Source organism: Panthera leo, chromosome B2 (genome assembly GCF_018350215.1).
Source record: "Panthera leo isolate Ple1 chromosome B2, P.leo_Ple1_pat1.1, whole genome shotgun sequence".
NCBI classification, from domain to species: domain Eukaryota; kingdom Metazoa; phylum Chordata; class Mammalia; order Carnivora; family Felidae; genus Panthera; species Panthera leo.
The window spans coordinates 71,055,508-71,074,908 of NC_056683.1; the positions used below are offsets into that span (position 1 = coordinate 71,055,508).

The window sequence follows — 19,401 nt, forward strand, 5'->3', positions numbered from 1 at the left end:
ACTAGTTACGGGCCTGTTCAAATTTTCTATTTCTTCCCGTTTGAGTTTTGGTAGTGTGTGGGTGTCTAGGAATTTGTCCATTTCTTCCAGGTTGTCCAGTTTGTTGGCATATAATTTTTCATAGTATTCTCTGATAATTACTTGTATTTCTGAGGGATGGTTGTGATAAATCCATTTTCCTTCATGATCTTATCTATTTGGGTCCTCTCTCTTTTCTTTTTGAGAAGTCTAGTTAGGGGGTTAATTTTGTTTTGTTTGTTTGTTTGATTTCCAAAAAAACCAGCTCTTAGTTTCACTGATCTGTTCTACTGTTTTTTTGGATTCTATATTGTTTATTTCTGCTCTAATCTTTATTATTTCTCTTCTTCTGCTGGCCTTGGGGTTTCTTTGTTGTTCTGCTTCTAGTTCCTTCAGGTGTGCTGTTAGATTTTGTATTTGGAATTTTTCTTGTTTCTTGAGATAGGCCTGGATTGCAATGTATTTTCCTCTTAGGACTGCCTTTGCTGCATCCCAAAGGGTTTGAATTGTTGTGTTTTCATTTTCATTTGTTTCCATATAGTTTTTAGTGTCACCTTTAATTGCCGGGTTGACCCATTCATTCTTTAGTAGGATGTTCTTTAACCTCCATCCATTTGGAGGCTTTCTAAACTTTTTCCTGTGGTTAATTTCAAGTTTCATAGCATTGTGATCTGAAAATGTGCATGGTATGATCTCGATTCTTTTGTATTTATTGAGGGCTGTTTTGTAACCCAGTATGTCATCTATCTTGGAGAATGTTCCATGTGCACTCTAGAGGAATGTATATTCTGCTGCTTTAGGATGAAAAGTTCTGAATGTATCTGCCAAGTCCATCTGGTCCAGTGTATCATTCATGTTTCTTATTGATATTCTGTCTGGATGATCTGTCCACTGTTGTAAGTGGAGTATTAAAGTCCCCTGCAATTACCACACTCTTACCAATAAGATTGCTTATGTTTGTGATTGTTTTATATATTTGGGTGCTTCCAGATTCGGTGCATAAACATTTATAATTGTTAGCTCTTCTTGATGGATAGACCTCCAATTATGATATAATGCCATTCTTCATCTCTTGTTACAACCTTTAGTTGAAAATCTAGTGTGTCTGATATAAGTATGGCTACTCCAGCTTTCTTTTGATTTCCAGTAGCATGATAGATGGTTCTCCATCCCCTCACTTTCAATCTGAAGGTGTCCTCAGGTCTAAAATGGGTCTCTTGTAGACAGCAAATAGATGGGTGTTTTCTTTTTAATCCATTCTAATACCCTATGTCTTTTGATTGCAATATTTAGTGCATTTACATTCAGTGTTATTATTGAAAGATATGGATTTAGAGCCATTGTGCTATCTGTAGGTTTCATGCTTGTAGTGCGGTCTCTGGCCCGTTGTGGTCCTTGCAACATTCCACTGACAGAGTCCCTCTTCAGATCTCTTGTAGGGCTGATTTAGTGGTGATGAATTCCTTCAGTTTTTGTTTGGGAAAATCTTTCTCTCTCCTATTCTGAACGACACGCTTGCTGGATAAAGGGTTCTTGGCTGCATATTTTTCCTATTCAGCACATTGAAAATTTCCTGCCACTCCTTTCTGGCCTGCCAAGTTTCAGTAGATAGGTCTGCTACTACCCTTATATGTCTACCCTTGTAGGTTAAGGCCCGCATATCGCCAGCTTCTTTCAGAATTCTCTCTTTATCTTTGTATTTTGCCAGTTTCATTATATGTTGTGCAGAAGATCAATTCAAGTCATGTCTGAAGGGAGTTCTCTGCACTTCCTGGATTTCAATGTCTGTTTCCTTCCCCAGATTGGGGAAGTTCTCAGCTATGATTTGTTCAAGTACACCTTCTTCCCCTTTCTCTCTTTGTCTCTTCTGGAATTCCTATGATACAGTTATTATTCCATTTCATTGAATCATTTATTTCTCTGATTCTCCCCTCATGGTCCAGAATTTTTTTATCTCTCTTTTTCTCAGCTTCATCTTTTTTCCATAATTTTATCTTCTATTTCACTTATTCTCCCCTCTGTCTCTTCAATCCTCACTGTCACTGCCTCTAATCGCTGGGATTGAAAAAAGATTAGAAGACAACAGAGAGGGGCGCCTGGGTGGCTCAGTCGGTTGAGCGTCCGACTTCAGCTCAGGTCATGATCTCGCGGTCCGTGAGTTCGAGCCCCGCGTCAGGCTCTGGGCTGATGGCCCAGAGCCTGGAGCCTGCTTCCGATTCTGTGTCTCCCTCTCTCTCTGCCCCTCCCCCGTTCATGCTCTCTGTCTCAAAAATAAATAAATGTTAAAAAAAAAAAATTAAAAAAAAAAAAAAAAGAAGACAGCAGAGAATCCATTGCTGCAGAGATCAAGGAACTAAAAAATAGTCATGATGAATTAAAAAATGCCGTAAATGAGGTGCAAAATAAACTAATCTTAAATTCTTGTTTAGTTAAATCGTTTATATTTGTTTTGATCAATTCTTTAGCTGTCATTTCTTCCTGGAATTTCTTTTGAGGAGAATTCTTCCGTTTTGTCATTTTGGCTAGTTTTCTGTCCCTTATGTTTTAAAAGCTTGTTATGTGTCCTGCACCCACAAGCACTACTATATTAAAGAGGGGTCATACATTGCCCAGGGCCTGGCCCTTCAGGAGGTGTATTTTGGAGTGTGTTACTTGCTCTCTGTTGTTGTGACTCTGGTTGCTTTATCTCCCTACTCGTAGTGATGTTTTGGACCCTCCACCAGGTGTGCTTTGCTTTTTTCATTCAAGTAGCCCTGGAAAATAAAACAAACAAACAAACAAAAAAACAAAAACAAAAAAACCAAAAAAAACACCAGCTACAGCAAAACAAAAGGTGGTGGCATTGTTGATGGAAGAGGCCTTATCCCAAACAAAGAGAGAGATGATGGGGGCAGGGAAAAAGAAAAAACTGACCAGGCAGAGAAACTCTATGGGTTAATCTTGGGGGGGTGGGGAGGAGGGGGGAAGAGGTATAAAGAGGTATACCTGCCAGGAGGCGCAGGTATAAAGAGAATAGATTAAATATGTCTGCTTAAACAAACCAACAACCGGAATAACCAGACTAGAGGAAGAAATAAGAAAGAGAAAAGGAAGAAAAGAATCTGTATATGTACTAAGAATTGTCTAAGAATTAAATCAGAAAATGCAAAACCGCTGGGTGCCTTGGAACTGGTTGAAGCGCTGGTCTGGAGGAGGGGCTGTCTGGTTCCACAGCATCAATCCTGCTCCAGTAGATGCGAAGTTACCAGGTGCAGAGGGGTATGGTTTGGCATAGGCAGGTCAAGCCTACACTGTGGGCCCACTGTCCATTCCCTGAAGCCCCCCTTGTTGGTGATGCGGAGAAAAATGGCAACACCCCAGTCTCTCGTCCATGGACTGGGTGTCCCAAACCATTCTGTTCAGGCCATCCTCGCAGTGCCACAGGCGTGAACGAGGCAGTTTGTTCCACTCTGCTGACTCCCGCGCCTCCCTGGCGCTTGGTTGGGATTTAAATCCTGATGTTTTAAACAGTCCTGCTCCATGCACCCCAGTTCCGGGGAAGTGCTGCTCTGCACCACCTCAGTGCCACATGCGCGGTTTGTCCCGCTCTGCCAACTCTCATGCCTCCCTGGCGCTCTGCTGGGATTTAAATCCCGATGTCTTAAAGGCTTCTGCTCTGCATGCCCTAGTTCTGGGGAAGTACTGCTCCATGCCACCGATAAGTGGTCTCTGGCTGATGGGTGCAGGCAGTCTTTGTCCTTTGAAACGGTTATATACCTTCTTCCCACAGCAATACAGGGAAGGGATAGCTTTCTCCCACCATGGACTGTGCCTCTGAACTAGTTACCAAGCCAGGGGCTGGCTCCTGTCCTCTCCACATGCGCAAACTGGGCAGCCAGCCCCCAGTCCAGAGGAAGTCCTACAGTTAGAGTTTGGATCTTTCTCCATCCCAGTCCGTGGTTTTTCTCTTGTCCAGATATAGTCCTATGCTTCCTCAGACTCTCTTTCTCTTCCCTTTGTCTCTCCACAGAAGGGGATCTCTTCCATCCGTGCCTATGTGGGCCGTTTTATCTCTCCCAGTTTGCAATCATGCAACTATGACCCGTCAGGTTGTCCCTGTGGGTCCCCAGGATGTTTTGTCACTCTGCAGCCCGGACTCTTGGAATTCAAAGTCTTTTGGCCTCAACACTGCTGTGTTTGAGGGATGAGGGAACTTTGAGTCCCCCTACTTCTCCACCAGGTTGGATCTCCTCCTAAAATGTTGTGTTTTCAACTAATATATATATATATATATAAAATGAAATACTTACTTTTAATTTGTGATACAGTTGTTGCAGCTCCTTTTGAAGAACTTTATTTTCATCCTGAGCTTCATATGCCCTTTTCCTTTCAGCAAGCAACTGTCGCTGGAAACTGTTGGTACTCAGCTCAAGGTTTTTGGATAGTTCCTATGATGTGTATATAAACATATAAAAAAATAATACTCGAAAATAACTGAAGAGTAAAACACTGCACTTAGCACTGAAATAATGTTTCTAGTGGTACCATACAAGACCTACAAATCAGGCTGCGCTTAGTGTTCATGAACATAAAATAACTGGCAAACAGATCTACCAACAATTTAATAAGGTCCTTAACCTGGTAGTCCTTTTTTTGCTTTTTACAACGACTTGTAAATAAATTCTTAAGCATTTGTCTGAAGCATACATGAATAGTCATTTATGTTGGTTGCAAATTCAGCCAAAGATATGATGAGAAACACGGATATTTGGGAATCAGAGTTCAGGCAAATATATACAGCTGCATAATATTACACGGCACTATTCGAGGTGCAGAAATTACCTTGCAAATTATTTCTAGATAAAAATACTAGTCATTTCCATGGTCTTCAAACATTTTCCATAAAGTCTGTGAAAAGATTCAGGTTAAAATATTTTCTTTTTTTTTTTTTTTTTTTTTTTTTTTTTTTTTTTTTAACTTTTTTTTTCAACGTTTTTAATTTATTTTTGGGACAGAGAGAGACAGAGCATGAACGGGGGAGGGGCAGAGAGAGAGGGAGACACAGAATCGGAAACAGGCTGCAGGCTCCGAGCCATCAGCCCAGAGCCTGACGCGGGGCTCGAACTCACGGACCGCGAGATCGTGACCTGGCTGAAGTCGGCCGCTTAACCGACTGCGCCACCCAGGCGCCCCTAAAATATTTTCTTTTAAGTGACATCAACATCATGGTGGTATGAGCCATTCCTTTTCTTCTCCACCTTTCAATTTACAGCTAATCAGATCCACAAAGCAAGTATCCATAACTGAACCAAAAGACTTCCGCACAGCACATCAGGACACCTGAGCGAGCCATCCATCTCTGCGCCTGAAAGTGGCTCAACTATACATCAGAGGAGGCTGTGGAGCCAGGGCCGGTGGTATAGGTGGCAGAGGTGGTGGCAGGCCCATATGACCTTCTGGCAGAGGAGGCAGAAGGTAAAGGTGGTAGGTGGTCATCTGCCTGGCCACATGTGCTGCAGCTGGCGGGACTCACTCTCTCTGAGGAGAGACCACAGTGACTGTGGGGAGGGAAAGGAAAGGGAAGGAGGCAAAGAGAACTGAAGGAATGCTGTTTCCTGCTGGAGGTCCCATGATTCTGACAAGACATCATCCATGAACCTCTGGGAAACACCTCCCCCTCCACAACTCAAGGATCCCCTACTGGCAATGGGCACAGCCAAAGCACCAGGTGGTAAGCACACACCTCCCACCACTCTGTCACCACACTTTTTCTTTCCAGTCTGTCAGCTGTTTTTTTTTTTTAATTGTATGTATTTTTTTCATGTGCCTTTTATTTCAAAGTCCCTGATTTTATCAGTACTGTTAGATATGTAGATCTTCTCGTCCCTAGGGATGACTTAAAGTCTTTAAATTTTTTTTTAATGTTTATTTTTGAGAGAGAGAGAAAGACAGAGCATGAGCGGGGGAGGGGCAGAGAAAGAGGGACACACAGAATCCGAAGCAGGCTCCAGGCTCTGAGGCGTCAGCACAGAGCCCGATGGGGGGCTCAAACTCACGAACTGTGAGATCATGACCTCAGGCGAAGTCGGATGCTCAACCAACTGAGCCACCCAGACACCCCATGGATGGCTTAAAGTCTTTAAATAGCTAAAGAACAATTGAGAACTTGAGTACTAACTAGGTATTTGAAGATATTATAAAGCTGTTCATTTTTTAGATGTCATTCTTGGTACTGGATGATGGCATTGTTTTAAAGGTCGTTATATTTCAGAAAGATACAAGCTGAAATATTTATGAATAAAACAAGTGGATATCTAAAATCTGTTTCCAAAAACTAGAGAGGTAGGGAAGAGTACATATGAAAAAGTATTTCTGTAAGGTGACATTTTTTAAGTTTTAATTTTTTAGTGAAGTATAGTTGACACACAATGTTACATTAGTTTCAGGTGTACAACATAGTGATTCCACAACTCTCTACCTTATGTGCTCACCACAACCAGAGCGAACATCTCACTCTACAATGCTATTACAATACCATTCACTATAATCTCTATGCTGTACTTTTTAGTACTTTTTATTCCCGTGACTTATTTATTCCACACTGGAAGGCTGTACCTCCAACTAACTCATTTTGCCCATCTTATCACCACTCTCCCCTCTGGCAATCATCAGTTTGATCTCTGTCTTCACAGATCTATTTCTGCCCCCCTTAGTCCCTATTACCTATTTAACCCATCCCCTGCCCACCTCCCCTCCAGCATCCCTCAAGATGTTTTATGGTTTGCCTCTCTCTTTCCACCCCTATGTTAATTTGTAAATTTTGCTTTCTGCTACTTCCTTATTAGTGTATAGAAACACAACTGACTTCTGCATATTAATTTTGTATCCTGCAACTTCACTGAATTCATTTATTCTAACAGTTATTGGTCGAGTCATGTTTTCTACATATGGTACCATGTCATCTGCAAACAGTGACAAGTTTAACTTGTTTCTTGTCAGTTTGAATGACTTTCATTTTTTGTCCAATTGCTGTGCCTAGGTCTTCTAGTACTATATTGCATAAAAGTGGCAAGAACAAGACCATCTTGTCTTTTTACTGATCTTAAAGCTCTGTTTCTCTCCACTGAGTATGATTTTAGCTGTAAATTTGTCATATATGGCCTTTATTATATTGAGGTATGTTCCCTCTACACCCACTTTGAGAGTTTTTGTTATGAATGGATGTTGAATTTTATCAAATGCGTTTTTCTGCAGCTGTTGACATGACTATATGATTTTTATCCATCACTTTTGTTTAAAGTGGTGTATCATGTTGATTGAATTGTGAATACAGGATTGCCCTGATATCCTAGAATAAATCCATGATCCTTGATCATGGTGAATAATTTTTTAAAATATTTTGTTGAATGCAGTTTGCTAATATTTTATTGAGGATTTTTGCATCTAGATTCATGATGGATACTGGCCTGTAGTTTTCTTTTCTTGTGGTGTCTTTGTCTTATTTTGGTATCAAGGTAATACTGACCTTGTAGAATGTATCTGGAAGCTTTCCTTCCTCTTCTATTTTTTGGAAGTTTGAGAAAAATAGGTATTAACTTTTCTTCAAATGTTTGGTGAGAATTCACCTGTGAATTCATCTGGCCCTGGACTTTTGTATGTTGATAGTTTTTTTTTTTCTAATTCTTTTTTTCTTTTTTATTTTTTTGAGAGTGAGAGAGACCAAGCATGAGTGGGGGAGGGGCAGAGAGAGACACAGAATCAGAAGCAGGCTCCAGGCTCTGAGCAGTCAGCACAGAGCCTGACACAGGGCTCGAACTCACAAACCATGAAATCATGACCTGAGCTGAAGTCAGTCTCTCAACCAACCGAGCCACCCAGGTGCCCCAGTATGTTGAGAGTTTTTAAATTTTGTTATTGGTCATCAGTCTATTCAGATTTTCTATGTCTTCCTGATTCAGTGTTAGAAGATGGTGTGTTTCTAGGAATTTATCCATTTCTCCTAGGTTGTCCAATTTGTTGGCATATAATTTTTCATACTAGTCTCTTAAAACCCTTTGTATTTCTGTGGTATCAGTTGTTACTTCTCTTTCATTCCTGGTTTTATTTATTTAGGTCCTCTCTCTTTTTCTTGATGTATCTGGCTACAGCTTTATCAAATTTACTTCTTTTTTTCAAAGAGCCAGGTCTTGGTTCACTGATCTTTTCTATTTTTTCTTTAAGTCTCTATATCATTTATTTTTGCTCCAATCTTTATTACTTTCTTCCTTTTACTGGCTTTGGGCTTTGTTTATTCTTCTTTTCCTAGTTCTTTTAGGTATACTATTTATTTAAGATTTTCCTCGTTTTGTAAGGTAGGCCTTTATCACTATACATTTCCCTCTTATACCTGCTTTTGCTACATCCCAAAGATTTTGGAACATTGTTAAGCTGTCTCTCTATATTTACTTCCTCTTTGATTTCTTTGTTGACCTCTTGGTTGTTTCATAGCATGTTGTTTAGCTTCCATGTTTGTGTTTTTTTCATATTCTTTTGTTGTGATTGATTTCTAGCTTCATACCATTGTGGCTAGAAATGGATGCATGACATGAATTCAACCTTCTTAAATTTATTGAGACTAGTTCTGTAGCATAATGTGTTCTTTCCTGAATAATGTTTCATGTGTACTTGAATGTGTATTCTGTTTTTGGATGGAATGTTAAGTCCATCTGGTCTAATGTGTCAGCAGGCACTGATTTTCTGCCTAGATGATATATCCATTGATATAAGTGGGGTGTTAAAATCCCCACCTATTACTTTACTGTCAATTTCTCCATTTATGTCTATAAGTATATGCTCCAATGATGGGTGCATAGATAATGACAATTGTGTCTTCTTCTTGGATTAACCCCTATATTATTATGTAATGCCCTTCTTTGTCTCTTAATATAGTCTGTCTTAAATTCTATTTTGTATAAGTATTGGTACCCCAGTTTTTTTATATTCACTTCCATTTGCATGGAATTATCTTTTTCCCTCTCTCCACTTTCAGTCTGTCTTTAGATATGAATTGACTCTCTTGTAGACAGCATAGTTTTTTTTATCCATTCCTCCCAACCCTCCCTCCACCCCCACCACAATGTCTTTTGAGCATTCAAGCCATTTACATTCAAAGTAATCATTAATACGTATATACTTATGCCATTTTGTTAACTGTCTTCTGCTTGTTTTTGTAGTTCTTCTGTGTTTCTTTTTTCTTTTGCTCTCTTTCCTTTGGATGGATGACTGACTTTATTAGTGTTTTGTTTCCCTTACTTTTTCTTCATTTTTTTGTATATCTATTATAGGTTTCAGATTTGTGGTTACCATAAGGTTCTTTTTATAACATGCTAAGTATATACCAGTCTTAAGTTGATGGTCACTTAGGTTCAAACACATTCTAAAAGAACTTCATTTTTATTCCTCCCTCCGTGTTTAATGTTTATGTTGTCATATTTTACATCTATTTTGTGTGTCCCCTTATCTAATTTTATCCCTATCTAATATTTTAAAATTAATTTTGCTATTTTTGTCTTACAATCTTCATACCAGCTTCGTAAGTGATCTGCTCTATTCCCTTTGCTGTGTGTTTGCTTTTACTCATTAAATCTTTTCCTTTTATAATGTTCTTCTAATTATGGCTTTTCTTTTCCACTTAATTTAACATTTCCTGTAAGGGCATTTTAGTGGTAATGAACTCCTTTAACTTTTGTTTGTCTGGAAAACTCTTTCCCTCTCCTTCAATCCTTAATGATAACCTTGCCAGATAACCTTTCAGCACTTAAAAAAAAAAAGTTTTATCTATCTATCTATCTATCTATCTATCTATCTATCTATCGTGTGTGTACAAGCAGGGGAAGGGGAGAGAGAGAATCCCAAGAAGGCTCTGCCTTGTCAGTGCACAGCCTGAGGTGGGGCTCATTCTCATGAACGCTGACATCATGATCTGAGTGGAAATCAAGAGTTGGATGCTAACCAACTGAGCTACCCTGGCACCCCAGCACTTTGAATGTATCATGCCACTCCCTTCTGGCCTGTAAAGTTTCTGCTGAAACTTACCTGTGCCCAACCTCGGCTTCAGCCGCACTGCCAGGGTGCCCCTGAGGAGGACCTCCTGGCTGGCCCACAGGGAGAGTCCCAAAACACCCCAGTTAGCACCCACTTCAGATTCAGCTATCATGCCAGGCCACCCTCTGTGAGGAGAGCCCTGGGATTCTCACAGCTTGCAGCTACAAAACTTTGGCTATCCTTCCAAGGTGCCCTCTACATGGAGAGACCCAGGACTGACCTGACTTATACCCACTTCAGCTCTGGCCATCCTAGGGCAGGCCCAGCACAAGTGTCCTAAGAACCACAGCCCATGCTGATACAGCTTCAGCCAGCTAACCGAAAGTACCAGGGACAGACAGTCTACACAGGATGTGACCATATATAAGACCACTCCTTTAAGTTTAAGAGAAGTAGCTATTCTGCCTAATTCACAGAAACAAAGAAAGTCAAGGAAATGAAGAGACACAGAAATATACTACAAATGAAAGAACAAGACAAAAACCTCAGATAAAGGACTAAATGAAACAGATAAACCCATTTAGCTAATAAAGAATTCAAAGTAATGATCATAAAGATGTCCACACTGGACTGAAGAATGGAAGAACTCAGTGAGAACTTCAACAATGAGATAAAAAATATAAATTAGAACCAGAGTTGAGTAATACATAAAGAAATGAAAATTCCTTCTAGTGTAATCAATAGATTAGCAGATACAGAAGACTGGAATAGCAATCTGAAAGACAGGGTTACAAAAAGCACCCAAGCTGAAGAACAAAAAAATGCATTCAAAAAGTTAGTATAGCTTACATGATCTCATGGACAACACCAAGTGGACATTTGCATTATATGGTTCCCAGAAGGAGAACAGTGAAAAGGGCAGAAAATTTACTTGAAAAAATAATAGCTCTAAATTTTCCTAACCTGGGTAAGGAAATAGACCTCCAAATTCAGGAGCACAGATTGTTCCAAACAAGGTAACCCAAGGGGGTTCACACCAAGACACATAAAAATTAAATGTCAAAGATTAAAGAGAGAATTTTAAAGGCAGCAAGAGAGAAGCAAAAGTTACATACGAGGGTAACCCCATAAGGCTATCAGCTGATTTTTCAACAGAAACATTAAAGGCTATAAGGGAGTGGCTGATATATTCAGAGTGCTAAAAGGAAAAAAATTACAAATTACAAATAAAAATACTCCAATGAGCAAGGATATCATTCAGAATAGAAGGAGAGAGTAGTTTTTCAGACAAACAAAAATTGAAGGAGTTTGTCACCACTAAACTGGCCTTAAAGGAAATTTTAAAGGGACTTCTTTAAGTGGAAAAGAAAAATCTATATTCGAGGTAAAATTAAAAATTATGAATAAAAGGGTATAAAATATGACAAGTGGAAGAGGGGGTAAAAAAAGATTTCTTTTAGAATGTGTTTAAACTTAAGGGGCCATCAACTTAATATAGACTGCTATATACTTAATATGTTATAAATGAACCTCATAGTAACACAAACCCAAGACCTGTAACATACACAAAAAAATAAAGCCAAGCATAACACTACAGAAAGATATCAATCACAAGAAAAAAGTGAAGAGAAGATAACAAACAAAACAACCAGAAAACAATTAATAAAATGGCAGTAAGTACATAACTATTGATGATTATTTTAAATATAAAGGGTATAAATGCTCCACTCAAATGATATGGGAGAGGGCAGGCAGGAATAAAAAACCAGAATCCATCTATATGCTGTCTAAAAGAGACTCACTTCACTCCTAAAGACACATATGGACTGAAAGTGAAAGCACTGAAAAAGATATCTGATACAAAGAGAAGCAAAAGAAAATGTGGGGTGGCAATACTTCTATCAGACAAAATAGAATTTAAAACAGACTATAATAAGGCCAAAAGAAGGGCATTACATAAATAATAAAGGGGTCACTCCAACAAAAGGATGTAAACATTGTAAATATCTAAATATATGAAGGAAATATTAAGACATTAAGGGAGAAGTTGATAATAATACAATAATAGTAGTTAATTTTATTACCCCACTTACATCAGTGGATATCATCCAGGCAGAAAATCAAAGGGTAAATAATGTCTCTGAATGATATAGTAGATCAGATGGACATAACAGATAAAACATTCCATACAAAACAACAGAGTACACATTCTTTTCAAGTATAAATGGAACACTCTTCAGTACAGTACATGTTAAGCCACAAAACAATTTCTCAATAAATTTAAGAAGACTGAAATCCTATCATGCATCCTTTTCCGACCACAACAGTATGAAACTAAACATTAATCTAAGGAACAAAATGGAAAACGCACAAACACATGAAGGATAAACAAAATGCTACAAAACATCCAATGGGTCGACCAAAAAGTCAAAGAGAAAATAAAAAAAATATATGCAGACAAATGAAAATGAAATTTCAATGTTCTAAAATCTTTGGCATGCAACAAAACCAGATGTAAGAGGGAAATTTATAGTGATAAATGCCTATCTCAAGAAACAAGAAAAATCTCAAAGAATCAATCTAGCCCTACACCTAAGGGAACTAGAAAAAGAACAAATAAAACTCAAAGCCAGGAGAGTAGAGGAAAAGAAATAATAAAGATCAGAATAGAAATAAATGAGATAGAGACTAGAGACAAAACAAAACAAATAAACAAACAAACAAAAAAAAAACCACAGAAAGATCCATGAATCAAGAACTAGTTCTTTGAAAACATAAAATGAATTGATAAAACTTTCATCAGAATAAGACAAAAGATCCAAATATGTAAAATCAGAAATGAAAGAAGTTAACAACAGACACCACAGAATACAAAGGATTATAATACAACAGTATGAAAAATTATATGCCAGCAAATTGGACCACCTAAAACAAATGGATAAATTGCTACAAACACACAATCTCCCAAAACTGAATCAGGAACAAACAAAATCTGAACACACAAATTACTAGCAATAAAATTGATCTGGTAATAAAAAAACTCCCAACAAGCAAAAGTCCAGGACCAGATGGATTCACAGGTGAATTATACCAAACATTAAAAAGAGTTAACACCTATCAAACTAATCCAAAAAATAAAAGAGGAAAGAAAGCTTCCAAATACATCAACAAATCCTTAGTAATCTTCAACAAAATATCAGCAAACCTAATTTAATAATACATTAATAGGACCGTCACCACAAACAAGTGGCATTTATTACAGTAATGCAAAGATGGTTCAATATTTGCAAATATACCACATCAAGAAAACCAAGGATAAAAATCATATGATCATCTCAAAATGCAAAAAAAAAAAATTAACAAAATTCAGCATCAATTCATGATAAAAACTCTCAACAAAATGGGTTTAGAGGGAACACACCCCAACATAATAAAAGCCATATAAACTCACAGCTAACATCATACTCAATGGTAAAAATTCTCCTCTAAGAACATGAACAAAACAAGGATGTTCACTTTCACCACGTTTATTCAACATAGTACTGGAAGTCCTAGCCACAGGAATCAAACATAATGAAATAAAAGGCATCTGGATTGGTAAGAAAAAAGTCACTATTTACAGAGGACATGATGATACTATACATAAAAAAACCCCACAGATTCCAGTTTAGTTTTGAGACAGAGAGAGACAGAGCATGAATGGGGGAGGGTCAGAGAGAGGGAGACACAGAATCTGAAACAGGCTCCAGGCTCTGAGCTGTCAGCACAGAGCCCGACGCGGGGCTTGAACTCACGGACCGCGAGATCATGACCTGGGCCGAAGTCAGACGCCTAACCGACTGAGCCACCCAGGCGCCCTGAAATTGGTCACGTTTCTATACACTAATAAAGAAGTAGCTATAAAAGAAATTAAGAAAACCACCCCTTTGGGACCCCTGGGTGTTTCAGTCAGTTAAGCGTCCAACTTAGGCTCAGGTCATGATCTCACACTCCAAGAGTCTGAGCCCCACGTCAGGCTCTGTGCTGACAACTCAGAGCCTAGAGCCTGTTTCAGAGTCTGTGTCTCCCTCTCTCTCTACCCCTCTCCCACTCACTCTCTCTCTCTCTCTCAAAAACAAACATTAAAAAAAAAAAATCCCTTTACAATCATGCACTAAAAACATAAAGTAAAATACCTGGAAATAAATTTAACCAGGGAAGTGAAAGACCAGTGCTTTGGAAACTATAAAACACTTATAAAATGAAGATGACACAAACAAATGGAAAAGTATTCCATGCTCATGGATTGAAAGAATACTGTTAAAATGGCTATTCTACCCCAAAACAATCTAAAGATTCAATGCAACTTCTACTAAAATGCCAACAGCATTTTTTTCACAGAGCTAAAATAATCCTAAAGTTTGTATGAAACCACAAAAGATCCTGAATAGTCCACCAATCTTGAGGGAAAACAAACAAACAAACAAACAAAAAACAAAGCTAAAAGCATCACAATCACAGTTTTCAAGAAATGCTACAAAATATAGTAAACAAAACAGTATGGTACTGGCACAAAAATAGATAAATGGATTAATGGAAGAGGATAGAGCTTAGAAATAAACCCACACTTATACGGCCAATTAACCTACAATAAAGAAGGCAAGGACATTCAATGAGGAAAACACGGTCTGTTCAATAAATAGTGCTGGGAAAACTAGACCACTTTCTTAAAATAAACTCACAATGGATTAAAGATCTAAATGTGGGACTTGAAACCATAAAACTCCTAGAAGATAACACAGGCACTAACAGCTTTTTAGATATATCTCTTCAAGCAAAGGAAACACAGGCAAAAATAAACTACTGTGCCTACAACAAAATAAAAAGCTTTTGCACAGAGAAGGGAACCAACAAAATGAAAAGGCTACCTACTAAATGGGAGACAATATTTGTAAATAATATACCTGATGAGGGGTTAATATCTAAAATACATGAAGAACTTATAAAATTCAACACCACGAAAACAAATCGGGTTAAAATGGGTAGAGAACCCAGACTTTTCCCAAAGAAGATATACAGACAGCTAACAGACCCATGAAAAACTGCTCAACATCCTTTATCATAAAGGAAATGCAAATCAAAACCACAATGAGATATCATCTTACACCTGTCAGAATGACTAGAATCAAAAAGTTAAGAAATAACAAGTGTTGGCAAGGATATAGAAAAAAGCAACCTGTATGCACCTGTTGCTGGAAATGTAAATTGGTGCAACCACTGTAGAAAATAGTATGGAGGTACCTCAAAAAATTAAAAATAGAAATACCATATGATTCAATAACTCTACTACTTATCCAAAACAAATTAAAATACTAATTCGAAAAGATATATGTACCCCTGTTTACTGCAGCATTACTTTAAAAAGCCAAGATACGGAAGCAAACTCTAGTATACATCGACAGATGAATGGATAAAGAAGATGTGGTATATATACACAATAGAGTATTACTCAGCCATAAAAAGGGTGAGATCTTGACATTTGTGATCACATGGATGGATCTAGAGAGTATTATGCCAGGTAAAATAAATCAAAGAAATACCCTATGATTTTAATTATATGTGAAATGTGAAAACAAATAAAAAGCAGAAATAGACCCATAAATACAGAAAACAAACTGGTGGTTGCTAGAGGGGAGTGGTGTAGCAGATGGGCAAATGGGTGAATTGGAGTGGGAAGTATAGGCTTCCAGTTATGAAATGAATTAAGTCATGGGGAGAAAAGGTACAGCATAAGGAATCTAGTCAATGGTATTGTAACAGCATTCTAAGGTGGCTAATGGTAGCTACACTTGTGGTGAGCATAGGGTTGTGGAATCACTATTGTTATACACCTGAAACTAATGTAATACTGTGTCTCAACTGTACTTCAATAAAAGAAAACAAAGAGAACTCATGTAAATCCAAATATCACACTAAATCACAACAAATGTAAATGGATAATGTTGAAAGGGATGGTCTTATGTTATTAGATTCTTTTTAAAAATATATAAATATTGTACCAGCACAGCTAAAACATTAACACACACCCAAGAAAGAAAAAAAAAATGTATTAGGCAAAAATATTACCCAAAAAAGAAAAACCAGTGGTGTAGACCAAAAAGGCTTTATGACAAGAAGCATTATTAGAAAGAGATGAGGAGTTATTAACGATAAAAAAAAAAAAAAAATTCACCAGAAAGGTAAAACAACCCTGAACATGTTTTAAGTTCAACTCTGAACCTAAAAGTAAGTCTCTAAAAAATGCTAAATTTTTTGGCAGGCTATATCAAGTGAAAGAAGAAATACATATTCATTACTTTAGAAATAAAAATGGAGCATATAGATACAAAAATAATATATTTTAAAAATCATAAACACTATGAAAAACCTAATGCCAACAAATGCAAGATATGAAATAAAATGAATAATTTTTCAGAAAAATATAAATTACTAAAAGTGAAAAGAAATACAAGATCTGAATCAATCTATAACTATTAAATGAAGTGAGGAAATGGAAAAAAAAAAAAAACAGAAAGACAAAAATAAATTCACAAATAAGCACTACATCCAGAAGGTTTCAGAAGTGATATCTATGAAATTTTAAGAAACAGATATTCCCTATCTTTTACAATCTGAAAAAAGAGAGAACAGAAAGAAGGAAAAGCTCTCCAAGTCATTCTTTGAGAATTTTTATAATCATGATGCCAAAACTAGATAAAGACAACCTGAAAAATAAAGCCATTCTCCATTCACGATATGTGAATATTGTTGCAAAAATCCCAAATACTGGCCAAAGGAATTCAGCAATGTACACAAATTATGTCACAACTAAGAGCATTTATCCCAAGAAAGCAAAGGAAGAGAGTAATTTAAATAAATGAATGTAATTTTCCATGTTAATTAAATGAGAAAAAATAATCATTTTAATAGAAGAAAAAAAGCATTTGAACATTTAATAAAATTCAGTATTATCCATGATTTAAAATAAAATTCCTAGCAAGCTGGTAATAGAACCAAATTTCTTCACATCTAATATACACAAAATGTACACACAGAAAAGATCCAGGATATATACTAAAATGCTAAAACTGGTGATAGCTGAGTGAAATAATGTTTTTAGTTATTTTTCTCAAGTTTTTTAATAATGCATATGTGCTACTTATGTAAAAATAAAAATACAATTTCTAAAAACATGTTTCAATGAAAATAAAATACAAAGGAGATATATCTATCAACTTCAGAAAAGTACTTCCATGGAGGGAAAGCAGAGAAAAGGATGTTTTAGAGAATAGTCTACAAGGAAACCTTAAAGTAACATCTTTTAAGTATATGATCTAAAGCAAAAGTAACAAGCTAGTAGGTTCCTGTTTTAAATATTCTCTTTTCTGTATGTTCAAAATATTTCTTAAGAAAAACATTAAAAGTGCTTTTAGAAATTAAAGACATAATGAAAAAATGTAAATAGTGGTTATCTTTTACTGGAAGGATTACAAGTATTTTTCCTCCTACTTTACTGTCAATTTAAAAATGTCTTTAAGAAAAAATTTAAATAACTAATATTTCACCAAAAGGAAAGATCACAGAATTGTAACTTTTTAGGTTTATATAACTTAACAACTTTTGCAAGCAAATCCAAAGGATAATTAATCTCACCCCCCACTTACTATTTAATTAATAAAGCAATATATACTTACATAAAAATATTAATATTGCATGTGTTCACACAGGTTTATAAATGGCAGTTGTTTTAATCTCTGCTAAGTTATTCTGAGTTATTCTAAATGCTGAAGATTTAGACCCTTGGGTAAACAAGGACCATAGCCCACCTTATAGAAGAGTTGCTTTACAATATTACTAGTAAGTGGTCATTCAGCATCTGTACAAATAGTTCTGATGGCAGAAAGTCCAGTAATTCAAAGGGCACTGATTTTATTATCATTGGACAATTCCAATTTATTTTGGAGCTCCTTATGAATAAGCAGTAACCTGCTTATTCAACCTAAAAATGTTAGGTTTGTACTACCTTCAGCAACATCCAAGAGCATATCCATTTCTCCTCTTCCAACAAAACAGCTCTTTAACTACTGAAACACATTACATTTTCCCTTTATCTGAATCTTATTCACACTTCCATGGTGCTTCCACTGTTTCTTATATTCCCATTTTTTTTTTTTTTACTTCTGGTTCTCCTGCTTGCTCTATACATGTCAGTCTGTTACCTAAAATTTGGTGTCTGTTTTAAAATGTTATCTGGCCAGTAAAATTAATTATTATTATTTCCTAGAGCCTGAGGACCAGCATAATTGGTTAATTGCTTTTTTTCCTTCTGTTAACTTCTTAAGCAGCTATATGACCATAGATTCAACAACTAAAATGCTATGCTTTTTTTAAAACTTCAATTACTTTCAAATCAAGTCTCCCATATGATACCCACAAAATAGATGGAAAAAATTGAGGACTCAACAGTTAACCAGATTAAATTTTATCTTGCTTGTTTGGGGCCAGATTTTGATCAATTCAATCTTAAACTTGTCATCCATCAAATTAGCTGTCCTTCCTATTTCTGAAACCTGTCATGAATGCCACTTTCTTTCATTGATCCATCTATCCACTCATTCCTTTAAGAAACATTAATTCTAGCCAGATAGAATGTCAAATGTTGCAAATACAAAATCAAATAAGACCTGTTCTTACCCCTAAGGAGCCTAGTCAAATTGACCAATAAATATGCTGACAAAGGGCTGGGGCTTAAAATGGCACTCCAAAGCACTCACCTAAGAATGTTCTCTCCAACCTGACAGCTATTTACTGGCACCCTTTAGGTTCAGTTACTGATCCAATTGTAAAGCTTTCTAACATTTTCGACTAGTCCACATTTTTCCATTAAAACACAAGAAAGATTTACTGTATCTACTATATACAAAGATATACTGTATCTACTACCATCTGGTAGATATAGTACATACCTACAGAAAATAGATGTATATAATATGTACTACATAAGTGGTATAGTATAGTATGTAGTATATACTGTATAGTTTATAATATATAATTTAGAATTGAATGTATATATTTTATGTACATAGAAAAATTAGTAGATATAGTATTTTTTTTTGATGTACCAATCTTGCAGTCTAATAAGGAAAAGAGTAAGGTAGTTCTAAGTCAGAAATATGTTCCAAAACATATTCGAAAATTTGGTAGAGATTGGCATTAAGTTTACTGATTAATAGCTTCTAACATCTTCCTCTGCATGCCTTTGAAAACACTGGTGCTTGCTTCTTCTCACTTTTCTTACCTATCCCTAGTCTTCCTAAGTCCCCAGTGTATACTGACAAAGGTTCTGAAACCATATTCATAAGG

General features: G+C 36.6%; 1 protein-coding gene across 2 annotated transcripts in view; it reads right to left on the reverse strand.

Moving 5' to 3' along the window:
• LCA5 (lebercilin LCA5) overlaps positions 1-19,401 on the reverse strand; it is a 68,305-nt gene that overhangs the window by 11,989 nt on the left and 36,915 nt on the right. For both annotated transcript variants that reach the window (XM_042939216.1, XM_042939217.1), the window contains exon 4: positions 4,308-4,445. In XM_042939216.1, coding sequence (XP_042795150.1) covers positions 4,308-4,445 — 138 coding nt within the window. The remainder of the gene's footprint in view (positions 1-4,307; positions 4,446-19,401) is intronic.